General features: G+C 31.7%; 1 protein-coding gene and 2 pseudogenes across 5 annotated transcripts in view; 2 read left to right on the forward strand and 1 right to left on the reverse strand.

The window, feature by feature from the left end:
• Positions 1–27,778, forward strand: part of ATP11B (ATPase phospholipid transporting 11B (putative)) — a 102,375-nt gene that overhangs the window by 18,446 nt on the left and 56,151 nt on the right. For all 5 annotated transcript variants that reach the window (XR_005650267.1, XM_039850743.1, XM_039850744.1 and 2 more), the window contains exons 2-12: positions 2,312–2,428; positions 5,652–5,741; positions 7,379–7,459; positions 11,861–11,968; positions 12,158–12,286; positions 12,636–12,739; positions 18,745–18,792; positions 20,794–20,858; positions 21,422–21,503; positions 26,064–26,214; positions 27,328–27,525. Coding sequence is in view for 4 of the 5 variants with exons in the window: in XM_039850743.1 (XP_039706677.1) it covers positions 2,312–2,428; positions 5,652–5,741; positions 7,379–7,459; positions 11,861–11,968; positions 12,158–12,286; positions 12,636–12,739; positions 18,745–18,792; positions 20,794–20,858; positions 21,422–21,503; positions 26,064–26,214; positions 27,328–27,525 (1,173 nt within the window). In the remaining variant the exon portion in view is untranslated. The remainder of the gene's footprint in view (positions 1–2,311; positions 2,429–5,651; positions 5,742–7,378; positions 7,460–11,860; positions 11,969–12,157; positions 12,287–12,635; positions 12,740–18,744; positions 18,793–20,793; positions 20,859–21,421; positions 21,504–26,063; positions 26,215–27,327; positions 27,526–27,778) is intronic.
• On the forward strand, positions 11,307–11,425 carry LOC120593170 (uncharacterized; annotated as a pseudogene).
• LOC120593061 (uncharacterized) lies at positions 15,207–15,325 on the reverse strand (annotated as a pseudogene).

Genomic DNA, 27,778 nt, shown 5'->3' on the forward strand with positions numbered 1-27,778 from the left:
ACAATTCAGAATACATAAGTGGATGTTATATCTTTGGGAATCAGGAAAATCTTATTATTCTCCTTTTGGAATTGTCATTTTATTTTTAATTACAGTATTTTGGAATATGGTGATACTGAATTTAAAATTCAGTTTAATTTAAAATTGATTTTATTTTTTGAACATTTCAATATGTATTCTTAAAATAATTGTAGAAATCTCAGGAGTTCCAACACCAGAGTATGAGATCACTGGTACATCCAGTAGGGATGAATGGAGAGTGATGAGCATGTTTCCTTGAAAGTACGTGCATTTATAAATATAGAATATACACACACATATATCTGTACTCTATATATAGTAGTCATGAATGAAATGTCGCAATAGTGTATGTAAAACATTCAAAACATGTATTTATAACTTTTGGGGAGGATCTCTTTTGTTTCGTTAGATGAACATAATAAATTCTAATCTTTGTAGAATTTATTCACAAAAAATAAAATTCTGTATCAGTGTTTCTCAGTGTCAGTTGTCTCGACATCTTCTTAAAGATTTATATATTCTCAAATTTACTTTCTTTTTTCTTTCATTTATGCCAGAAGTTTACATGCTTGGTGTATAACTTAGTTTTATGTTAACAGGATTATAGAATAGATAGTGAATGAATATGGTTCATGCAGTCTAATACTCCAGTTACCTGTGTATCCTTCTTGTAACTTTATGAACTTTAGAGACAAACTTCTTATGAACCCCCTTTGAAAAATACAACACAGACTTCAGCATTAACATTCAGGCTATTTGTTCATTTATTTCATGAGTTGGAACATATTATAATTTGCTTGAATATATAAGAAATCACATATTCCTTCATGGTTTAACATACTTAAATTCCATAAATGTGGAATGAATAAATGTCACATATCTTTAAGATGAGCAATGAGTTCCAATTCTGACTTGAGACCTGACTTTTTTACCTTAAAAGTTATTACAGGCACATTTGTGAAATGTTTAAAAGAAAATAAATATGCACGCCACATTTAGTCCTTGAAGAAACTGATTTTGAAATCAGACACGTAATGGTACGTTCACATGCACAAAATGTAGTCATCACTATAAATAGCATAAACAAATAAAATTAAACTTCATGTTTTTTTTGTGGCACATACAAATGCATTTAAAACCAGAATAACAGTAGTTGAAAATAATATATTACACTGTTAATATTCAGATGTGCTGAACAAAATATCCGTCCAGGTAATATGGAAATTTCCACTATCTGTGTATGTCTGTGCTAAATGGAAATATTAGAGGGATGCTAAACATTGAATGGCAGCCATTTTACTTAGTCGATTACTAAGAGTCCTTAATATCTAAAAATTTATTATTGTAGTTTATGAAAATCAAGTTTAATTGACCTTTTAGTAATTTAGTAGTACTAGTAAAGAGCCTTGACCACCATAGGAAAAAAAATAAAAATCTAAGAAATTCCAAATCATTGCCTGTTAGAACCAAAAAAAAGGTCTTGGCATTTGGTGACTGCTTGCAGCCTGTCAGTGGGATCCGGAAATCTACCAAAGGCGTATTGGAGATTCACTGGCCACCCAGAAAAAGAGTACAGTATTATAGGAATAAAGTATAAGTACGCTTATCAGTGAAAACCTTTCCACTAAAGATCATTACTAAATCTACCTTGAAAAATGGTCTTCTAAATTTGAGGCCAGAATTATAACATATATCCATATTTCACGGAGTCAATTGATAATGTAACTAGCACAGAGATGATTGTATGGAACGAGTCTGGGCAAGACCCTTACCCAATGCATTGTAAATACTCTGAGAACAAAGCTTTTTGAAACCAAGTTGATCTTGGTGTGGAAGTAATAAAATATAAGCCTTTGTCATCAGGCATCAGATGTGGTAGGTGCTAACTAGGCCATAGCTACACAGAACTCCTACATCGCAGAGTAGGAACCTATCTTGAGAGAAAAGGCAAGGAACCCCAAGGAATGAAAGGGAAGGAAAGAAGCTTCATCTTCAAATGATTTTGTAGGTCTTCTATATCATTTTTTTTTCTTGCAGTAGCATTTCTGACAGAGTATAGACTATTTTTCATTACCAGAGGTATTACCTAGTTAGTTTATATCTGAAGAAAATGTGCCTGTTTATGTGTGAAGGAAAAACAAAATATGGCTTAGCTTTGCCAATAAATAAATAGATTGACTCTCTCTGCAGGTCAAGGCCAGTAATATGTGTAATCTGATCAGTTAAATAAGACCCAAAGTAAATAATAATGAACCTTGTTGACCATTGCTTTTCCTTTTCTTGGTCTTAGGGTTTTGACCCACCACATCAAAGTGACACAAGAACTATTTATGTAGCCAACCGGTTTCCTCAGAATGGCCTTTACACACCTCAGAAATTTATAGATAACCGGATTATTTCATCTAAGGTAAGAATACTTTTATTAAAATTATAGATATGTACCATTTTATTTTGAAAAGTGATTTATTGGTGTATTCCAGTATACATTTATAACCTTAAAAATTCAAAGAAATGATGGTTGGTAGATTTATCTTAACCAAAATTGTGAGCTGTAAAATAAAAGAAGTTGCTAATTGCTGATAACAGATAGCCAACTTGCCAAAGATTATCCTTAGTTGCAGTTAAACTGAAGAACTAATATTTATACTATGTACCAGGCATTGTATTAAGTACTTCTCATGTCATTTAATCCTCACAACAACTCTGAGATGGCTTTACAAAGTGCTGTTATACTCATTTTGTATCAGTTTCTTCAGTTGAAGTGCTGGGAAATAATTTACTCAGGGTTGCATACCAGTAAGTGATAAGATTGGAGTTTGATCTCAGTTCTGTATGACGTTAAAGCCTGACTTCCTCCAGTTTTATTGCTCTTTGGTAAGAGCAATACTACTTTACTCTTACATATTATTCCTTGTTTAATTTTATCCTGTGACATTTTTAAGATGTCTTAGTTTTATTCTGAAACTGAAGATTATAGAGTAATGCTGTCCAATAGATGTTTCTCTCGTGATGGAAATGTTTTTCACACTAATATGATAGCCATTAGCCACATAGGGCTATTTATATTTAGGCTGAGGAACTTAATTTTAATTTATTTTAAATTAAATGTCAATAGCCACATGCGACTGGTGGTTACTTTATTGGACAGTGCAGTTGTAGCGGATATGAGTCAAAGAGACTAAGGGTAAAGTTCTCCTTAGACCATAACTATTACTTAATAGACCACCTTAAGAAGCATTTTTGTATTGCTTCTTCCCTCCCTTCCACACTGATTAAGAATTTTCTTTCTAATCCTGATTTCATCTTTTCCAAGCATGTTTTCTTAGGCCAGTGATCCCTTTACTGTGCCCCACCCCCCTTTTTTTTCAGTCTTCATGTTATTTACATATGCAACACACCCATTAGTGACATCTCTCATTTTGGACAATGGTTCTAAAGTAGAGGGCCGGAAGGGGAAATACCGGAATCTAGGGTAATAGAAGAACTCTATAGATTAGTGACACAGTTCTTAATAAAAGTCATTGAAAATTTTAAGTTTTTTAAAAACTTGGGTATAATTTCTGTACAGTAAATTCACCAATTTAAAGTGTACATTTGTTGAGTTTTAACAAATGAATAACATTGTGTGACCACTGCCACCACAATCAAGATATAGAAATATTCATCACTCCAAAAAGTTAGCAACTAGTCCCCCTCCTCCTCACCTCAGGCATTAACAACCACTGATCTACTTTCTGTAGCTATAGTTTTGTCTTTTCTGGAATTTTGTGTCAATATAGTCATGCAGTATGAGTCTTTTGTCTGACTTTTTTCACTTAACCTAATACTCTTGAGACTCATCTTTGTTGTTGCAAATATCAGTATCAGCAGTTCATCTCTTTTTAGTGTATAGTTTAGTGTCAGCCTGGTTCGGTTATTGTTTGTTCTGAATTCGGGTCATTTTCCTTGTGTTCCAGCTAATTTTCCCGCCCTGAACTTTAATCTCGGTCATATTTTGTTGGTAAGGGTGTAGTTTTTCCCTACTGTTTTGCCGCCATAGCTGTGAGACTTTGGCTAGTGTCTCCAGACTAAGAAGCCATAGTTTACAATTCATACTCCTTTCATTTGCAATTTTTTAAAAATTAAACTCTCTTCCAGTTTCTATCTGTGTTTTGGACACTTCCCAGATTTTAAAATAGTTTTTTAAAATCTAATTTTTGTAATACCTGCTGAGAGTTCACAGACCACTTAACTCCTCTGCCAATACTGGAAGCTGAGTGTCCTGGAAAACTTTTAGGATTAAATATTTTTATGTGGCCATTTTTCATATGCAGCAGTATTAGGTTTAATGTTTTTGACCATAGTTTAAAAAATGTAGATATTTAAATAAACATTGCCCTTTTCTTAACATACATGAAGACTGTCTCTCATTACTCCCTATTGCTTCCTTATTATTTCACTACTGCTTTCTCAAACGTCTAAGCTAGATTGTCTGTTTTTTTAAATAAATTCATGTTAAACTTCCCTATTACTGTGCCTTTACTATGATTTTGTGTTGATAACCACAATTTTTGAGTAGATTTTGTTTTTGCAGATATTTAGATTTCATGTTTTTGTAGAAATGTAGAATTCACGTTTTCGACCAGTTTCAAGAATGTAGATATTCATATAGACAGTATCAGTTTTTTCCTGACTACAAATGAAGCTAGCTTCTTATTCCCTTTATACTACTTTTTCATTCATGTTGTTTCCTTAAACTCCTTCCGGGCTGCATTATCTCGTATCCCACAAAGCCATGGTAAACTTTCCTCCTCTCTGCCTTTGTTCATGCTGTCCTTCCTTCTTGAAATGTTCTCCATCTATTTGCCCCCCATTTTCAGCCTGTTGAATATTCTTCTCTCAAAGCTCATATCAAGTATGACCTCCTTTATTAAATTTTTCTTTCTCACTGACTGCTTTTCCTTTGAATTTCTTTGTATATTCCTTTATTTATCTTCGAATGTAGCTATTGATATTTTGTTCTTAATCGCCTCTATTTAATACTGAACTCATAATTGTTCCTCTTATAGTGCAAGTGTCTTGTACTTCATGTAGCTGTATGATATGTCTTTGTTTAATTTACCATAGCAACTGCTTATCTTAAATTTAAACTTCTTTGCAAAAGATTTAATTTTATAACTTTTGTTTTTCTAATGTCAGATTTTAGGAGGGAAAAAGATCAATTATACAGTCATGTATATAACTGTAGAGAAGTTATACTTCTAATTCACTTTTCTTCATCATTATTACATAATAACTTAAAAATCTTTAAGCATAATTATTTTTCTTATAATATTTTCATATTGTTTAATATTCTGGAGTCTCTCCTATATATGACAGGACAAACACAGAATTTAGACTCATTCACACTGTTAATGTGTTTGTATTTCAGAAAACCAATAAATTGGTAATAAATAGCAAAATAAAGGAAAAAGAATAGAATAGAAATCCTGAAATTCTAAATACCAGTAGTTTCTGTAGCATTAAGAGTTACATGAATTTGTCTAAGGGCTTAGTAAATCTGATTTTACTTTTTTTATTGTTATATTCATATAGTATATTATTTTTTAATATTAATTTATTACTCTCTCCTCTTTTTCTTTTTTTTTCAGTATACTGTGTGGAATTTTGTTCCAAAAAACTTATTTGAACAATTCAGAAGAGTGGCAAACTTTTATTTTCTTATTATATTTTTGGTTCAGGTAAGCTTTATCACACTCTACATATTAAGTTTATAGATGTGATTTCTAAAAATATGTCTTCAGGTAAAAATTACACAGCATTCTAAATCATTTGGCTATAGGACCATTTTTTCCTACAGAGCTTCACCATTGTATTCAGTGAATACAATGATTTAAGTCATGTCTAGATTTCTAAAGACTAGCCTATAAATTTTAAGATTAATTATATTTTGTTTCATCGCTGATGTGCTGATAACCATAATTAAAGCCAGGAAAATAACACCATCTTTTAGATGGTCTTCCTCAAAACATAAATATTTTGGCCTTTTATATACAGCACATATTTTTGGCACATTTCTGCCTATGGAGCCATGTTGGTACAAAATGAATTTTTCCCTTTTTTTTTAGTGTAAATTTTACTTTTATTAAAAAATTTTTTAACATTAATTTTTGAGTATCCTCATGAGCATAGATTTTTTTCCCAGGAGATCATTTTCTTAACTTGAATCTGTATTTATTATAGGCCGTTCAACAGTTTCTTAATTTCACGTCGTGCTTTTTCCCCCCTAACATCCAAATATTAAGAGGACGGCTTATGAAACTTGAGTACAAGTCAAGATATAAAAATAGTAATTGTCATGTTCTTTTAAAGAGGTTATTCTTTTTTGACAATACCTTAGCAGTCTCTTTCAATGTGGCATTGAATTTTTGTATGAACTCTGAACTTTTCTCTCAATAGAACCTGGGATTTCAAAAGAAAAAAACTTGTCAAGTTATTACTTTAACACTTGAGGAAACATTTACTTTTTAAAAAAATTCTCTTTTTTTCCTTCATGAACAGAGAAGAAACTTCTGACTTTTTTATCAATAGAACATCAGCTTGGTTTTCTTGGAAAAATGAGAAATTTATACTAACCATGTCCATATAACACATGCATTTGTGAAATTACTAAGATCAGGAATTCAGCTTGTCTGTGGAACAAAACAAATTTAATTGGCTTGTGTGACATAAAAGAACATTAATAAATTATTAGATCCATGTTCTAACTAAACAAACATAATTAACTGCAAAAATTTCTTTTCCAGCAATTCATTGATTGTATGATTTAGATCATAATTGCAGCATCGTTTTCCAAGCTGTACCCCTCTGGCTCTGCTAGATGTAGCAGAATCACTTGTGGAAGAAAAACTCTTTCCTAAGTCCAATTCCTTGTTCTCCCTAAATGGTGAGCTTATTCTGAATCCCAGAGTAAAAATTACTGACAGACTTTTCAGCTATCAGGATGGGCAAAGAAAAGTGAAATGAGATTCTGAGCAGCTGTAGCTCCACTCTGAGACAAATATCGAGAAGGAATTTAAGTACTCTGAGCGTTAAGAAAGCAGAATAACTGAGTCCGCTCTAACAATATTTGTGGGTATGCAGTAGATTTAGATATTCTACTAACCCCATATAATAGCCAAGAAAGTGAACCTGTGAAACTGAACTTAACTATACTCACTGCATAATCTGTCTCTCCTATTATTTTTTACTCTGGACCATGATATACATTTTGTATAGTATTCCCAGAATTCCCAATACATCTGAGGTTTAAGATGTTAATAGTGTGATGTGTACCATATAAAAACATAATACTCTCTGTTCTTTTTTTTAAATCTAGCTTATGATTGATACACCTACCAGTCCAATTACCAGTGGACTTCCATTATTCTTTGTGATAACAGTAACTGCCATAAAGCAGGTATGACATGCTTTCTATTCTTTTTCCCCCGTCACTCATAAGCTGCTAAATACGTCCACTCCCAAGTAACATTTATTATTGCGAAAATCATTTCCATAAGAAAGCAAAATTTTTTTGATATTGCGTATGGTGAAATTGAGTTAAGCCACTCTATATTTCAGATACCTGGTGACTTATGGTATGATTACCATTATTAAAATATGTTGTTCCCTTTATACACCCAGGAAGGATCCAAAAACAAGCATTTTATATGTACAAATTAATTTAAAAATAAACAAATTAATTATAATTTTTTTAAGAGTTTAGCAATATTTAAAGGAAAGCTATTTCAAAAGGGATATGTTTATGGGAAGTGGAACATATATTCTGGCATGAACATTTTGAATAAAAATTGTATAGTGCTTTCCTATTTTTTACCACTTTCTCTGATGAAGTTGATTTTTATGTAAAGGAAAAATAGCTTCAACCAAATCCTGAATTGGTATTAAAATATAGGTATAGAGAAATGATATTATTGGATAAACATGCTGAGTAAGAAATAAAGAAATACATAGAAATATCATGTCTTTATTATAGCTACCACTTCTCAAATAAATTTTGGCAGGGGCTCAATTATACAGAGATGATCCCTTCCACCTGAAAGACAGTTAATTGGATTTTCTTGTATAAATATGATAAATTTCCATTTTATAAGATTTAGAGATAAGGTTTAAAATGCCATGGAAATAAAATCGACAAACATTTTATAATCCTGGGATGTAATGTATTCTTTATTACTTACATAAGAAGGATAAGAGTAATGTATAGATTAATAATTACATTATGTATCTAGGGTAACAATATCATGCTACTGTTCTGAGTTTGATTTCTCTTTCTTTACTGTTCTCTCAGAGACTTATGCGAGTCAATAGCATCCAAATCACTTCATACAGTTACATATTTACTTGTTTTTACAGATGTTATTTATTTTATCAAATAATACATATTTGTCCCTTGGGCCTATTTTTTATATGTAGTTTCCTCTTAAGTGGTTTCATCCAGTGTAGTGACTTAAAGTACCGTTTATATGTTGATGGTTCTCAAATTTATATGCATTATGAAACTATTCCTCGAACTCCTGACATATGTACAACTGTGCAGCATTTCCACTTGGATGGTGTAGACTTTTCCTGACCATGTCACCCTCTCATTTCCTGCTCAGGTCTTTTTCCTTCATATCATTTGTCATTACCTGTTGTTCTGTTGAATAAATGTCTGTTGCCTTCATATGAATGTTTAGCTCTATGAGGGCAGAGACTTTGTTTTATTTTTTTTATTATTTTTTTTGAGACTTTGTTTTATAAACCAGTTTATTTCTGGTGACTACAACAAGGTTGTACACTTATTGGATCTTTAATAAATAATTTGTTTGGCAGATAAATAAATGAATGAATGACTTAATAGAGTATTTTTTTAAAGCAGTGTAAATGTTGTCATACTTTTCCCAATATATATTTGGCCAAATATAGACTTTATTTAATTAGAATGTGACGCCATAAACCAAGTTGAAAAGAATACTGGTGAATTTAATGCAAAATGAGAGAGTTTAACATAATAACAGCAACAACAATTATTGACATCCTGTCTCCTTCCAAAATGGGTAAAAAGACAAAATCTAAAAGTAGGAAGCAGGAAGATTATACCTCAAACTCAAGTTAGTGTGGTTATTACAGTTAAGTACTGTATTTACATGAGAGCTTCTTGACAACTAAAGCAAAAAGGGAAACATGAAAGGTCATATAATTTTCAAAGAGAAAATCTGATATATAAGGATTTTCTCCCTTTACAACTTCAGGACTCAGTTTTCTTTTGAGTAAAGTTGAATTTTTTTGTGTGTGTGTTTTTAACTTCTCTCAACCATTTTTGTATATTAAGTTTTCTCTCTAGTTCTGTAATAGATAGGGCTCTGGTTAACATCATAGTCTTTGCCTTCTATGAGCTTAAAACTTATAAAGTGAGGAAGATAAGACCAAACACAAAAAAATTTATAGTCAAATAAGGTAGTAAGAGCCAGTGATCTGTAGGTGTTCAGAGAAAGGGTAGAACACTTTGGATAATCAAGGAATGTTTCGTGGAAGAAACATTAAGAGATGAGACTTAGAATATAGGTAAAATGGCAATTGGTGAAGAAGGTGATGTAGCAACAAACAACTTGAGCAAAGGCCCAAATACAAGAGAAGGCAAGGCCTGTTTTGGGGAGTGATATGTCTGGCTAATGTTTGACCCTGTATAGGAAAGAACTAAAAGGAAATGTAGGTTGGTGAGTTTAGCAGGCTGGGCAATTGTTTGTTCTAAGGATTGAGAGTTATTAAGGGGGTTTTGAACGGAATTGTGAATTAAAACAATGTTTTGGAAAGATTAATCTGGCAGTAATATGTAGGATGAATTAAAATTTGTGAACTTGTGTTAAAAAAGATAGTGTTTTTATTATTATTATTGCTCTGCTGTCATTGTCATCTGACTATAAAAGGAAGTATGCATCTCTGTATAACTAACTATAAAAGAAGTTTCAGAAAAGATTTTTTGACTTTCAGTTAAATTTCTCTAGAATTATCATACCACATCTTAAATGGGAACAACATAATTTAAGTATCTTAAGAATGCTTTCCCAAAAGATTTCTCTCTGAAAGAAAAAGACCTTCAAAGCAATCTTTAATGTTTGCTTTATATTTTAGTGTTACAATTTTTTTTCTTAGGTAATGTACATAATTTAAAAAATGGGAAAAGTACAAAATAGCATACAGTAGAACTCTCTTATACTCCTAACCCCCAGTCTCCTAGTTTTCTTCCCCTGAGGAAGCCATTATTTGTATATTAGTCTATATATCTGCACAGAGTGTTCACATGGCAAGCATATTTTTTTCACAAATGAGAACATAGAACACAACACATTCTGTACCTTACTTTTATCACTTAATGTTATCAGATATTATTTCTTTATCTGTTCTTGCACTGTACTTCTGAGTTCTTGAATTTCCTCTAAAATAGCACAATAAGTCTTTTCCACTTAAAAAAAAATTGCCACTTTTGTTACTATTAAAGTTATTGGGGTTGATGTTGGTTAATAAATTACATAGGTTTCCAGTGTACAATTCAGTACTACATCATCTATATATTGAATTGTGTTCACCACCCAAAGTCAAATCTCCTTCCATCATATACATTTGACCCCCTTCGCCCTTATTTTACTCCCTCTTCATTCCTTTCCCTCTGGTAACCACTGAACTGTTGTCTGTGTCTTTGAGTGTTTGTTTGTATTGTTCGTTTGTTGCTTTCAGTTTTATATCTACATATAAGTAAAATCGTGGTTCTTCTCAGCCCTTCCCGTCTGACTTATTTAGCTTAGCATGATACTTGCCACTTTTTAACATTTAATCAAAGTGTTCTTTAGGAAATGCTTGTGTCTGTTTGCCTTTCTAATGATGACCCATATAGCCTACCATATTGTTTTTGAAATACAAATTATAATTAATTCTTTTGGTCTGTTGTTTAAGAAAGTGAAAGAACTCGACTTCAGTTTTAAAATCTGTTTAATTTTTTTCTATTGTCTATAATAATGCTCTGTGAATTTATATTTTATGGTTAAAATATCATTTGTACAAAGAAGCAATAGAACTTAATTGAATAGGTTTTAGGAAAAAGGTAGGAATCAAAAACAACTCCCCAGATTTTTAGTATGAACGACTCAGTAAATGGTAATGTCATTTATCAAGATGGAAAACATTGGAAATGCAACAGGTTTGGAAGATAACATTAATTTAGTTTTGAAATGTTTAATATATTTGTGAGACATCAAAATGAAGTTATTGTGTACGGCCATGCCACCCTGAATGTGCCCAGTCCCATCTGATCTTGAAAGCTAAGCAGGGTCGGGCCTGGTTAGTACTTGGATGGGAGACCACCTAGGAATACCAGCTTCTGTAGGCATTTAAAAAAAAAAAAAAAGTTAAAGATATTAACAATGCACTTGGATATTCAAGTTTAAAGCCCAAAATAAACATATGAGCTAAAGATAACAAATTTTAGAATTTTTTTGAAGTCATGGAGATAGAAGAAATCTTGTAGTGAGAAAATGAAGGATAAGAAAAGGACCCATAAAGATGACATAGAAGGAGCCTCTCATCAGGAAATTGAGAAGAAATAACTGAGAGGTACTATAAAAACCAGGAACATGTGTGTAATGAAAACTAAGAGAAAAGAGTATTTCTAGTACAAATGGATGTCAGATAATGTCTCAGAATAGCCTAATATGAGTCTGGTGAATGAAATATTTTGGGAAAGATTTTGGGTTTTTTTCCTCATTTAATAAAGATATCTTCTAATTATACTAAAAAGGGTACTTTTTTTATTCTGTTGATACAGGGATATGAAGATTGGTTACGACATAACTCAGATAATGAAGTAAATGGAGCTCCTGTTTATGTTGTTCGAAGTGGTGGCCTTGTAAAAACTAGATCAAAAAACATTCGGGTATGCATTTAGTAAATAATGGAAATCAATTATATTTTAGTATCACAAATTCTAACCTGATTATATTTTAGTTAAAAGCCATTTTTCCTACATTAAAATATTGTGGAAGATCGCTTGTTTCGAACTCAACAAAATAAGTCCTTGCCTTTTAAAATCACTATATTTACTTTTCCCCCAAATTCTTCATAGGTGGGTGATATTGTTCGAATAGCCAAAGATGAAATTTTCCCTGCAGATTTGGTGCTGTTGTCTTCAGATCGACTTGATGGTTCTTGTCACATTACAACTGCTAGTCTGGATGGAGAAACTAACCTGAAGGTTTGTATATGTATGTGTTTGAGTGTTCCTCTTGGTGAACAAAATATCTTTGGATTATTGATATTTCCTTTGGATAAGGTAACAGATAAAGGAGAAAGTTTTTAAATTACTGAAACTTTTAAAAATTATTAAGTTTTAGAAATAACATTATTATATATATATTTGAAGTGTAGCCCCATGTAGTTTAGTCAGGTCACATTAGAGAAAAATGGAAAATGTTTTCAGGAAAAATAAAATATTTTAATATTTAATACTTTTTTTAGATAAGGGAGATTTGAAATAGGTGATATATAAGGTCCCATTTGGATCTTGAAACTGCAATTTAATCCTTTTTTTTCTTTTTTTTAAGACCCATGTGGCAGTTCCAGAAACAGCAGTATTACACACAGTTGCCAATTTGGACACTCTTGTAGCTGTGATAGAATGTCAGCAACCAGAAGCAGACTTATACAGGTGTGGTATTCAACATATTTTAAGTCCTGTTTACAGATCTCATTTTTACAATCATAAATATACAATGAAATCTTTAGCTTATTGAAGACATTATTGGGGAGAGGGAATTGGGGAGATCAGTTAAGGGGGAAAAGGCTAAAAGCAGAATTTGCCAGAATTAATTCAAAACCAGTGCTTTTATTTAAACCGTCCCTCCCATTAGCTTCTACTTTGATATGAACTGCCTTTATAACTATAATAGTGAACTTTATAATAGTAGTTATAAGAGAAGTAAGTTTATTTACTTAGAAGAAAGCAATTGTGTGTGTGCGCGCTTGTGCACGTTCCATGAAGGCAAAGGGCTATGTCTTTGTGTTAACTAGGAACCAACTCCTTTTAACATTACAGTTTACTAAATACAACGTAAATCATCTTCCAGTGATATGCTAATTATTGTGGGGTATGGAATAGAAACTAATTTTTATTATTAAAGACGTAAGTACGATACTAAATTCATTTTTACTCAATAACTGGTGATAGAATATAATTTACAACCACATCGTGAAAAAAATCACCCTCAGCTTCTTGTCATGTGAAATATCTCCCTCTACTGGTTGAAATATTTCAAATCTTATCGTTACTCCTTAGCTCTTCCAAATCTCTTACATATCTTTCTTTGTTCTGGATCCACATTCTATTTATCATGGGTTATTCTCTATGTGATATTATGAAAATCTGCATTTTCATCATTCAAATGAGGTATAGAGTTTTCCAATAAACTATAAAGAGCATTTAAACTATAAGATTTAACTATAAAGTATTTAGTACTTAAGATTTCTATATTGCTATTATATTCTCATTTCAATAGTGAGTTATAAAAAAATTAAAAACTAGAAAATGATGGAGCATTAAGCAGGCATAAGATTAATGTGAGATTAAATATGACTAATGTGTTGGTGGTTTTTTATTATCTTGGAGAATGGGGGAAAGTTAAAACTTTTGAATAGGAAATAATTCACTGTTAAATATAAGGTGTTCTTTATTTTCTCTTTTCTTGTTACTTACTGAAAGTATATATTTTGTTTTAAACATATATGTAACTACCACAGAAGACTTTTGTAATGGAAAGATAACTCATAATCATACCACTGCTTAAATTTTTTGCTGTTTTTATTTATTCATTCTTTCAACAAGTTATTGTTGAGCATCTCTGTGCTCATTGGATACGTGAAAAATAAGATGAACTAGCATAGTTTCTGTCCTTGAGCAACTCATAACTGTAAAGATATTATATATATAAAATTGTGTTTTTTCCCTTTACTCTATGCTCTATGTAAGGGAAATAGTGGAAAGCATTTTAAATGTCCCTGTAGGAGAATACTTACATAGGTATATAAGGCAAATCTGTAGATTACAAAAAATGATGTTTTCAAAGAATTTAATGACATAGGAACATACTGAAATATAATGTTAAATAAGAAATAAAGGTCTAGTTCTCATACGATTCCAATTGTATTTAAAAAAATGTGTATGTATGTGTGTGATAGGTAGTTAAGTAGTAGGATAGAAAAATAGAGAAAGAAAAACAGGAATTACATGTCAGAAAATTAGTTGTTTCTTGGTGGTAGGATTTCAGCTGCTTTTCTCCATATTTTCTAATATTTCTTGAAAGAATGTTTATTACTTTTGTGATTTTAAAAAAGCATTTTCCATCTTACTGCATAGTATTCTTAATGATCATTTTTAATGGCTGCAAAATAGTCTAAGTGAATGTACTAGAATCTAACCATTCCCTAATATTTCAATGCCTAACTCTCATTGTTTTGCAATTACAAATATTGCATGGCTCTTTATTGCAAATAAGTTCACCAGTTCAAAATCCAGCAGTTGGGTAGTTCATTATTTCTCTTCTTTGATACAGTTAGTTCACTTGGCTTCCAAGACACTTTCTTGGTTTTCCTCCTACTTCACCATTCCTCCTCCTCAGTCCCTCTCGCTGATTTCTCCTCTTCTTCTGGACTTCTTAATGTTAGAGTGACCCAGTACTGTCCTCTTTCCTCTTCCTTTCCCTACCTATACCTTTCAGTTTCTGCACTCAGTTCCTTTGGTAATCTCATTCAAGCCGATGGCCTTAAAGATCATCTACATTCTAACTCCCAGATTTATATCTCCATCTCAGACTTCTTTCCTAAATTCCAGACTTTTATATCCAACTTGCTCTTCTACAATTCTACTTAGACGTTTAGTAGATATCTCAAATTAATCATGTTGAACAACTGAATTCCTGATCTTCCCTCCAAAACGTTTTATGCCAACAGCCTTTCCCATCTCAGTTGATGACAGTCCACGCTTCCAATTGTTAATTTTATTATTATTATTATTATTATTATTATTTTGAGTGAGGCAACCCTTGGTTGACCTCACAGATTGCAAGGACCTTGTCAGCTTACAGTCCCTTATTTATTTATTTATTTTTTAAATTTTTTTACGCCTATAGCACCTGGTCTTCCTAGGTGTTCTCCCATCCAAGTACTAACCAGGCCCGACTCTGCTTAGCTTCTCAGATCAGATGGGATTGGGCTTGTTCAGGGTGGCATGGCCATAAACCTCACTTCCAGTTGTTTAGGCCCAAAACTTTGGAGTCACCTCCCCTCTCTGCTAACCTTTCCTCTCTTCTTCTCCCACATCTCATCCCAATCCATCAGAATACCTTACCTTCAGAATACATCCAAAATTTGACCATCTTTCACCAGTTTCACTGCTTCTAATTTGGTCTAAACCAGCTCTCCTGCCTGGTTTACTGCTATTAAAGGCATCCTTACCAGTTTTTCTGTTTTCACTCTTCTTTTCTTTGCATTCTGTTCTCACAATAACAGCCAGAGTGATCCTTTTAAAATGTAAGTCAGATTATGTCATTCCTCTGCTCGAACCCTGCAATGGCTTTTCCATTTCACTCCAAGTAAAAACCCTTATCTTTTTGACAATGCATAGGACCTTACTGATTGTCCCTGTCCCCAGCCTTTCCTCTCTGACCTAATTTCTGACCCATCTCCCTCTTGCTCACCCTCCAGCTACACTGGCCTCCTTTCTCTTGAACATGCCATATCCACTCCCACCTTTTCACTAACTGTTCCTTGTCTTAACTCTTTTACCTCATTCTAATTTATGCTTAAATCTCCTCAGTGAAGCCTTTGATTATTTAATACTGCGATCTAATCTTTCTTACCCTGTTCTGCTTTTCTTTTTTATAACACATAATACCTCCTAGTATACTATGTAATTTACTTATTTATTATGTTTATTGCTTATTATCTCTTTCCAACTACACTTAAACTCAGAGGCAGGCATTGTTGTGTGTTTTGTTCACTGATATATCCCAAACACTTAGGACAGATCTAGTAAATAAGAAGCCTTACTTTTATTTGTTGACAGCTAAAAGAACAAATATTTTTAGTTACTTAATTTTATACACTTAAATTTTCTCTTATTGAATTGTCTGTGATATATGCAAACAAGATTTGTGTGTGTAGTTCACTTTACTATCGAATTGAAGTACTTAAACTATACCAGGCACATAGTAGACACTCAATAGATATCTGTTCAATGAATGGATGAATGATAGGGTTTCAAATTACTATAGATCAAAGGATGTGTGAATATACTTATTGCCCATTTATTCATCAGATTTTGAGTGCCACCAATAATTGAGGCATAGTGGTAGACACCGAGAATACTGTGCTAATATGGCAGCACATATACTAAAATTGAGAATACAACAATAAAGAAACGGCTAACTCCTGCGTCCTAGAGTTTATAATCTGATGCTAAATTATTCTCTAAGAACGGACAGAACTGCAGAAAAGCAATTATTGGGTTAAAGCCCTAATAGAGTTTGGCTTTAATAAATAAACTGACACTTTACAAAAGCATTGGACTAATTTTTATTGTCATGAGCCAAGTATAAGTTTATTAGGTTTTTTATTGTTTCAGAATTTTACTAGTATTAAGTATTATCTTTTAAAATCTTTTACTGATTTTGTAGATAATAGTAAAGTTTTAAAACTCTAGTTTTAATTTATTCTTTATTAAAAAGACTAAATATTTTTCTATTTGTTTATTAATTCTTCTCCGTCGAACATTTTTAATTCCTTTCTAATTACATATTTATTAAGTGGGGTTACATTATTACTTTTTAAGGAATTTTAATAGCTTATTGAGAGAGGCTAGAGTATGGTAAGAAATGAACTCTGCCAAACCACTGGAAGAAATGAAAAGAAGGAGAGCCTTTTGTTTAGGAGCAGCCTCTGGCAGGTGCCTATTTCATGATATTCTCCATTTTCTTTTTCTTTGGCTCCTTTGCTCCTGTAATTCTAAGAGTTCTTTCTGCCTCTTAATTTTTTAGACTCTGACTTAGCACTTCCACTTCTAGGAGTTTTTCCTAACAAAATAATGAAATGCTACTGTACATAAGGTTGTTCAGGGCTGCACTGTTTAGACTATAAGTTGGAAAAAACATAAACTTCCATCAGTAGTGAGTTATTTAAATAAATTCTATAGTAAACCAAAAATACAATATTATGTGTGATATTAAAAATAATTATGTGTATCTATGTTTTTGGCAAGACATGTTAAGTGGGGAAGGGCGTTACCAACAGTGTTTATGGTGTGATCCTGGTTTCGTTTTTTTTGATAAGTATTTATACGTGCATGGAAAAAAGCCTGGAAAACATATCCCAAAATACTAGCAGTGTTTGTATTTGAGTACCGGGATTACCAGTGATGGTTATTTCCCTTTTGATATCTTTTTATATTGTCTGAATCATTTTATAAAATGTGTGTGTGTTTGAGTGTATATAGTCTTTATAATCAGAAAAGAGGGTAATAAAGCTATTTTCTCTTTGAAACAAATAGAAGTGTGGGTTTGGAGAAAGGGCTAAGGAAAATGCAAGGTGAATTAATCCACCATGGAACTAGCATGAACCAATGAGAAATGCCTTAGAATCAAGGATAATAGGACAGATACAATGAAGTAAAACAGGTCTCTTGTTTGAATTAAGCTCAGGAAAATCAAAACCGCAATCACGTATCATCTCTGAAAGATGCCCAGGGAGACACCAGCTGAATGTTAATAAAAATAACACTGCTTCTCCCTGATACAGGGAGTTGAAGAAAGCAGAAGTAAGAGATTAGCAAAAAAAAAAAATGACACCCAAAAGGATAAAGCATCTATGACCTGGGAACAGGAGGAGTAATAGGTACATTTGGAAGGAAATGCTTACAATTTCTTTGCCTAGTTAAATGATTAACGTGAAGCTCTGTCTAGAATTTGCTTAAACTCAGAATTTACTTCTCACTGTAGTAGAAAGTAAGTATACACTTGAATTGATTCTACGCTATGGAGCTGTTTTGGTAGTAGAAATTGGAACTAAAAGTCCAGGCTGTGAAAATTCATTCTCAACAGGCCAGCCGTTTAATCTAGATTTAAGGCAACCAAAAGTTAAAGAAACTCTGGACTTCACTGATAGGTTTTTGCTTATTACTCTATTCCCACCTCTTAACTCACAAGTAGTAGGTGCTCAATGAATATTTGTTGAGTGAATGAATACATGAATAAGTAAATGAACAATTCTGGTCACAAGAAGCTTTATATTTAGTAAATTGTGATGAAATATGTGAGTATTCATTGTTGGCTAAATAGTGTATACATCTTTGTGTAGCAATTATAAATTCTCATAATGATGAAACATATTAGTAATATATAAAACATTTGAAAACTTTTTTTTTATTCATTATCTCATTCATAGTCGGAGTGGAGATGGCAAGAATATTTAAATTTTTAAAGCTTAATGACTGATTAGTATTTATTTTTATAATTTCTAACATGAATATTGGACCACTAATATATACGAATGGTTGGTTTGTTTCATGTGTAGGAACAGTGCTTAAAGTATCTAAAACTTTCTACTTATTGATGTCATAAGTAATATATCATTGGTTTTTTTGTAACATGGTGAATTCTTTAATAGATTCATGGGACGAATGATAATAACTCAACAAATGGAAGAAATTGTAAGGTAAGAATAAAGTTAAAGAGATATTAGGTAAGCAGTATATCATGGAAAAGGACTCATTTAAAAGCATTTAGCACTTCATCTTCTAGTACTTTATAGTAGCAGCAAGTGAGGATGAAACAGATTCCATGAAATGATATCAAAATGATTTATGATTATTTGTGTACTTATATTTCTTTTTCCAGTAATATTAAGTAGTAACATAAAAGGAAACATAGCTGTTCTTGTTCAAATCCTTGCCCACCATACTTAAAGTGAGTACAGAAAATGTCCTGTGTAATGTTCAACAGGTATAAATGTTATGGTCTTTTTCATTTCAAATCATTCAGCACAAAATGGAGTATTTAGTGGCCAATCCAGAATCTCTTATTTACTTTTCTAATTGTTTTTTTGTTTGGTTGTTTAGGTTTTTCCCCTCAATATTCAGGTTAATTTCTGGCACCTACATGAAGGGTTTTGGGTCATTTCAAAGGTTTGCTGATAGGATGAGGTTACATTGTTACTCATGACCACAAAGCCAAATTTAGAATAAATCTTAGAATCATCCTTGGGACTTCTAATCAAATTAGCATTCCACCTCTTTTCTGGAGACATATTCAATTAAATTGGCTGTGCAAAATAAGTCACTGATATAAAGAGTTGAGCATTTTTTAAATGAAATCCTCAAGACAAGTCACCAAAAATATGCATCAGCACTGATTCACATTTTTAGTAAACGATAATGCAGAAGCATGTTCGATAAACTCTGTAACAAGGTCTTTTTAAGTGTAGGACCCCTGCTTGAATAACTTTGACTAGGTTTCATTTTGATTTCTATAGTGATATCATGGGATTACATGTGTGAATACGTAGTGTGAATTGCATTAATGTATTGTGTCTGGTAAAGAAAAAGATCAGCTATGTTACCTCAGCCCCTAGAATGGTTTAGAAAATGAGCCATGTTCTTTGCTGAAGCAACCACAGTTTGCTCATGAATTACCTTTTAATTTGAAACTTTTCATCATATTCCAATTGTATATGCCAATGTGAGCTAAGAGTTTTTCTATTCATTGTTGGAATCAACACCAAGTGAAAAAGAGCTGTTTTATGGTTCCTGATTAATTGATTTTAGACTATCCATGGAGTGTGCTTCAAATATGACTAGTTAATAAAACCGTACTTATTAACCATGTTTCAAACACCTGACCCTCTTGGTTCATTGGATTAGTTAGAGTGTTTGGGTTTGCAAAGATCTTCAGAATTGGTTCAGATTCTGTTTGATTTGGATAACTCTATGTATATTTCAGGAAAGCATAAGGAATATCAACAAAATAAAGGCTTTTTTTACTTATCCATAATAGATTCTTATCATTTTGCTATCACTAAGAAAATACAATTTCCTTTCTAGTTATTCCTTCTCGTTTTATATCTCCTTTATGGAGAGCAATTCAAACAGCAAGAAGACCCGTGCTCCAAGAAGTATGCAATGCAAGTAGTCAAGTTGTAGTGTCAGTCTTGCCTAGCTAAGTACTAACTCACTTACTATGTTATGTTTTATAATCCAGTGTATTTTTAATTGTGCAGAACTTACACATCTACACACAAATCATGCTACAGTTTATGTTTACATTGCATTTTAATTCTGTATTTTCTTCGAAAACTGTTAATTTTGCTCCAAATTTTAAAATTTCATCTTCAGTTAAACATTATTAAATCATTGCTTAATCTTTTATTTTGTTGTGTTTTATGTTTAAAATTTTGAAACTGGTGGCTTTGTGAGTTTATTTACCAGCATAATCTTACTTCTGAGCCACTGATCTTAAAGTGACTGAAAAGCCAAAGTAGGTATTTTTGTTACGATAACTAACATCATGATTGACCTAGACAGCTTTGTAGTAGCTGAGATTTTGGTTTTATATGAAAGCAGTGTTGTAACTACACCTTAAGTACTTTCTGCTGCTGATGCCATTTTAGAATTTAATTGACTTATTAATATATATTCACTGCTTTTTTTCCCCTTCCTAGACCTCTGGGGCCAGAGAGTCTCTTGCTTCGTGGAGCCAGATTAAAAAACACAAAAGAAATTTTTGGTTTGTATCGAAAATTTTTATTTATAGATTCTGGTTGATGCTTTACATGAAATATTTTTAAAAGCACAATTTTTGTGGTCTTTTAGTTGGTTAATTTATTACTTTTTTAAATGTTGCCTGTGACAATTATCTTACAAAGATAGTATTAATATAATTTCGTGTTATATTTTTGTTGTTAATCTTTATTTTTTAGTAATAGACTAGAATCCTGCTCTTATATTTTCGTTGTGTATATTTGTGAAACTGAATGCTAAGAAGATAATTCTGACACTTCTATTAGTGGTAGATGACAACCAGTATAATCTGGCATCATGGTACAGTAAACCACCTATATAATTTCATTAGATTGGTGAAGATAACTGCTGACTCATTCATTCAGCAGATTCTTATTTACCTATAACTATCTACCATGTACTATTGGAACATATACTTCTCCTTTCAGGAATGTCCCTTCATATTTTGGCTAGCTTATGTTATTCATTAACTGGTTGACAGTTAATGGTTATTATTTGTCTTGTGAAACAAGCTAGGGGATTATTTTAAGAGACTGTTTTGTTTTGCAGGTGTTGCTGTATACACCGGAATGGAAACAAAGATGGCATTAAATTACAAGAGCAAGTCCCAGAAACGATCTGCAGTAGAAAAGTAAGAAAGCTGTCTTTTTTCATTTATTTGCACATAAATATGACAATGGATATGTGCATTATTTATATATGTATAAAATGTGTATAAAATATATTTAATACATAAAAATACATAAAAAACATATAATGCCAAGTCAATAGAAGACAATATCTTTGAGGATAGGGATTTTTGTATGCATGCAGCATACAAAATGTTTGGCATATGCTAAGTTATGACTTTAAATAAATATTAATGGGTAATAATGAAATCACTTGATCAGACTAAGCCCCCTGCAGATAATGATAAATCTAGACAAAATATTTTTTTAAATAACTATTTGAAAGCATGGAGAATGACCAAAAAAAAGAAGGAAACTGGCAAAGAGTCTACTCTTGAAAGAGAGCATCAGCAAGGGGAAAGATTTGAATGTAGTTTTCTGCCTGAGGGCACTCCTCAATTCCTATTCTACCTAGGGCATCAGAGAACCTGAGGCTTTACAAGATTTAGATGTCAGAGGACAAGGGAAGAGCAGCTAGGGAGGGGAAACTCATATAAGCTCCTGGAGCCACAGAAGGAAATAAAACTCTAAAACCTGTACAAAAATTATGTTTAATCCTTGGCTAGCTATGAAAACTATACATGTGCAGGGGAAACCTCAGTGGGGTTGGCAGTAAAATAGTATGTACTAGAAAGCTGAAAGAACTGAACGGATAATTTTGCTGTTGCTTATTGCAGTGGAAACAATGTTTTTGGTATTTGAGCCTAGCCAAGTTAACTTTCTGCTGGAATGAAAATCCATACTCTTCTGAGGAACATAAAAGAATATAGAGTCTATAACAACATATTATTTACAAAATCTACTATGTAATCAAAAATAAGCAGACGTGGAGAAAATGTAACTTGTACTCAAAGAAGAGCACTCAATAAAAACTGTCTCCATAATGATCTAGATCTTGCAAATATTTTTAAAGGCCTAAGGGAAGATGTGAATGAACATAAGAGAAATCTCAGCAGAGAAATGGAAACTGTAAAAAAGAACTAAGTGGAAATTCTTGAGTTGAAAAATATAATTACTAAAATTAAATGTAATTAGACATGCTCAATACTAGATTGTGGAAAGTAGAAGAAATTGTCAGTGAACTTGAAAGAGCAATAAAAAATTATTCAATTTGAAGTACAGAGAGAAAAAGATTGAAGAAGAATGAACAGTTTCAAAGCCATGTGGGACAATATTAAGCCATCTAGCATAAGTCTAATTGAGCCCCCCCAAAAATAAAAGAGGCAGAATAAAAATATTTGAAAAAATAATAACTTAAAATTTCCAAAATTTGAGAAAAATAGGATGGTAATTTAAATCAACATATCAAAATTTGTGGACTCAAGGCAAAGCCTAGGTTAGAGGGAAATTTCTAGCTATGAATGTTTATATATGAGAAGAAGAAAAGCTTAAAATCAGTCATATAAATTTCTACCTTAAGAAGCTAGAAAAAGGAGCAGTTAGACCCAGTCTGAGAAAAAAAGAGAAGAAATATTAAAGATGTGAACTGGAACAAATAGAATAGAACACAAAATTAACAAAGCCAAAAGTTGGTCCTTTGAAATTATTAATAAAATTGATAAATACCTAGATTGAGGGATTAAGGGTGAAAAATCAAAGTGGTAGGAAAGAAATATTAAAAAATTACCAATATTAGGCTATTACTATAGATCCTTCCTACTGTGGTCACTTTATCTACAGATAAAGAACTATTATGAACAACTTTATGTCACTAAATTTTCCAACTCAGATGAAATGGACAAACTCTTTGAAAACACAACTTATAGAAGTTGACATAGGATGAAACAGAAAATCTAAATAGCCCTGTGTCTATCAAAGAGATTTAATATAAAAAACATCTCCACACAAAAGGATAATCTATTTAACACATAATGCAGGACCAATTAGACATCCATGTTCCAAAATCTCACCCTTGATCCTTACCTCTCATCATATATAAAAATTAACTGAAAATGTAAGACTTAAAACATAAGAGCTAAATCTGTAAAACAAAGGAGAAAATATTTGTGAGCTTGGGTTAAGGGAAGATTTCTTAGATAGGAAACATATAAAAAATAAACCAAAAACAAAACCCAAAATTGATGTATTAAACTTTGTCAAAATTAAAAATTTCTGCATTTAAAAAGACTATTAGAAAAATGAAAAGACAAGCCATAGTTAGGAGCAAATATTTGCAAAGCACATATCTTATAAAGGGCTTGTATCCACGATATCCAGCCTCACCACTTTTCAGCATTATCCTAGGAGCTTTATTCAGTGTTATAAAACCAAGAAATAAAAAGCATTAATATTAGAAAGTAAGAAGTAAAATTGTTCCTGTTGGAAGACACATGATTTTTCATATAGATACCATAAGCATTCAACAAGAACAAAGAAAACTATTAGAATTAATAAGTGAGTTTGGCAAGGTTTCAGTGTACAAGGTTAATTTTTAAAAATTATCTTTATAATAGAAAACAGGAAATTAAGTTTTATAAATTTCTATTTTATAGTAGTGTCAAAAAGCATAAAATATTTAGAAATAAATTTTTAAAAACTTGTGCAGGATCTCTATAATGAACTGTATAAAATGTGGCGAGAGATATTAAAGACTAAAATAAATGGAGAAATCACATTAATAGATTGGCAGGCTTAGTGTTGTTAAGTTGTCAGTTGATGTCTAGATTCTTTCAATCCTAATTAAAATCCCAGCAAGCTATTTTTGTAGTAATTGACAAGGTAATTCTAAAATGAATATTGAAATGCAATAGCCAAAACGTATCTGCAAAGTACATAATGAAAACAATCTCTTAAGAAAAGGAGGATTTACATTATCTGACTTTAAAGCTTAATATAGAGTTACAATAAGTATAGTATGGTATTAGCATAAAAGATAATTCAATGGAATAAAATAGTGTTGAGAAATAGACCCATTCATAAATTGTCAATTGATTTTCAACCAAAGCAACTAAATTCTTTGAAGAAAATGATTATCTTTTCAACAGATGATTTAACAACAGTTGGCTATCTATATGGGGAAAAAATAATAAATCTCAACTCCCACCTCACACCATACACCAAAAAGGTTTTCAAGATGGATCATAGATCTAAACATAAAAGCTAAAACTATAAAACTTTCAGAAGAAAACTTAGGAAGATCTATTCATAACCTGAGGATAGGTAAATGTTTCTTAGGACACAAAAAGCAATAACCATAAAAGTTAAGGAGGTGAACAAGCAAGCTGCAAACTGGGAAACAATATTCATAAAACATCTGATAAAGGACTTGTATTCAGGATATATAATAATATATTAAAAACTCCTATAAATCCATTAAAAAAAAAAAAACAGCCCAGTGGAGGGAAATGGGTAAACGGCTAGAGCAGACACTTTACAATACAAAGAAAATATATATATGGCCAATGAGCACGTGAAAAAGTGTATAACATCATGAGTCCTGAGAGAGGTACAAAGTAAAGCTATAGAGATACCAGTATGACCTTACTGGAACGGTGAAAATTAGAAAGACTAGAAGTTCCAATATTGCTCCAAGTAAGGAATTGGAGCAACTAGATCTCTTATTTCTAAATAATCTATGGGTCAGATAGGAAATCTCAAAGAAAATTTAAAAAAATATCTAGAAGTTAGTGAAAATACAGTGTTAGATTTCATAGTATGCAGCTAAAGGGGAACAGACCAGTAGGTTATATATAGGTTTATATAAGATGAGATTTATTATAGAAATTGGCCCAAGTGATTGTGTATCAGCTACCTGTGCCTCCCTTAGCCCAGTCACGTTGACACATAAAATTAACCATCACAGCACTGAATACTCAGATTAGAAAAGAAACACCAATGACAAACTGAAATGAAAAACAATACCATATGCAGTCATTCCCCAAAAATGAAGTACCTGGGTGTACAGCTAACAAAATACATGCAGGATCCGAATGCTAAAAATTACAAAATGCTGATGAAAGAAATTGAAGATGTAATATTAAGCTTGCCTGGTGAAAAGAAGAGGAATTTTAAAGTTAATTCCTGATTTGTGTGATTTTGGGAAATGTACAGAATGATATTTGGGCTTTGGTCTTCATCATTAAAAAGGATATTATCTCTTCCCCATAGAGCTTTTGTAAAGATTAGACAAGTTAGTGGAGGTGACAAAAGTTTATAAAATCTTAATGCTATACAAATAAATGTTAGTTATGTTTACATTTAAAATTAGGTGGGTCCTGAAAATATTAAAAAATTTTATTAGAGTAATTACTTATGTAAAAATAACTGGCCAAAACTGTCATTACTATTAGCATTTTGAGCAATAACATAACTATAGTAAAAAGGCTTGTAATCTCACGTGTTGGTTATTTTATTGCTAGTAAATAGATTCTATTAAATGGTCACTTCTTAAAAACAAAGACTGTGTCCTTTAAGTTACTGCCATAATATTTTATATATTTTTATATCTTATTTAATACCAGTATTTCCAAACTGTATATAGTAACACATAATTGATGTTTTATGTTCTCTTTTTCTCATTTCAGGTCAATGAATACATTTTTGATAATTTATCTAATAATACTTATATCTGAAGCCATCATCAGTACTATCTTGAAATATACATGGCAAGCTGAAGAAAAATGGGATGAACCTTGGTATAACCAAAAAACAGAACATCAGAGAAATAGTAGTAAGGTATTTTATGGTGTTCTTGACTGCTGTAAAGGAAACTTTATTCTTTAGCACAATTAATGCTTTGGTAGTGACTTCTGATAAGAGTGACCACCGTGATCTTCCAAAATTACTATTACTGAAGGGTGACAAATCGCTTCTTAGCCTTTTTGGCTAAGATCAAGTGCCGAAGGGTAACAAAAGGACATTGCAAATTAAGAGTAGCCACCACGTTTGTACTGATGTGCTTTTTGCAATTTAGGGTGTAAGCAATTATGTTCTCTGTGGCATGACTCGAATAGTTACAAGAGATCACAAAAATTTAAATCGTCTATATTGGCATTCCCCTTGAATACTACAAATTCAGTTTTTTATTCCACTTACTGTATGTTACAACTGAAATAGAGTAGGTTGATTTGTTTTTAATTTTGTCAATTCGAGGAGTCTTACTGTCATGTCAGTCTATTGATGGTATGAAATAACACAAATTATGTCCTATAAAGATTTAAACTGATTAAATATGAACTACCAAGAGAATTTAACCTGCAATTTTGGTAAATAATTGTTCTCCAAATTTTACTTTAGATTAAAATATAAATATAGTAAGACAAATTTGGATCTCAAGAGACCACAAAGCAGATAATCACAGGGACATATTTTCAGTATCATTCATAATTAGGTATTTTTACATTTCACAGAATGTATCTTAAAGTGTGGCACTGCTATGCCATTAAGTAGGCTATTCCTGTATAATCTGTAATTAAGAGTTTTAAATTCTAGCAGTTCTAGCCTAGCAATTATTTTATAGTTTTTTAAAAAATTACTGTCAATATTTAGTTATCTGTGAATTTGAAGGGTAGGAGTAGAATGGTAAGTATATTCCAGAGGTTATAATTTTGCCAAAAGCAATTTCCATCACATCGGGTTTTTAGGTAGCTTCTGAAAAGTAACAAGTAATTTGAATTTAATTTTTTTTTTTACTTGGAGAGTCTAATGAACAATTAAAGCACCAAAGGAGATGTGTTAAAAAGACAATTCAGTATAGCTAAATGTCCTTTTTAGACATGAAACTTTCTAATAATTTTCTTCAGTAATAATGAAGAAATTCTTTTATCAAACAATCATTTTTTCTTCTAGATTCTGAAATTTATTTCAGACTTCCTTGCCTTTTTGGTACTCTACAATTTCATCATTCCAATTTCATTATATGTGACAGTCGAAATGCAGAAATTTCTTGGGTCATTTTTTATTGGCTGGGATCTTGATCTCTATCATGAAGAATCAGATCAGAAAGCTCAAGTCAATACTTCTGATCTGAATGAAGAGCTTGGACAGGTAACTGATCCTTTTATTTTGTTTTTCTAATTTGTTATTTTATCAAAACAATACATGTACAGAGACTAATAAAACAAACTATTACAAGGCTTATACCAAAGAAGAGCCCTACTTTGTTTCACACCTAAAGTTTTCCATTTTTAAATCATAAGCTGTTTCTTTCATTATTAGCACCATATTTCTGTGTAGTATTCTTTCTTGAATTTAAATTTTAGCCGTTATTTGTGGCGTATAAAGATAAAACTCTTAAAAG

This window comes from Pteropus medius, unplaced genomic scaffold (assembly GCF_902729225.1).
Source record: "Pteropus medius unplaced genomic scaffold, Ma_sr-lr_union100, whole genome shotgun sequence".
Lineage (NCBI taxonomy): Eukaryota > Metazoa > Chordata > Mammalia > Chiroptera > Pteropodidae > Pteropus > Pteropus medius.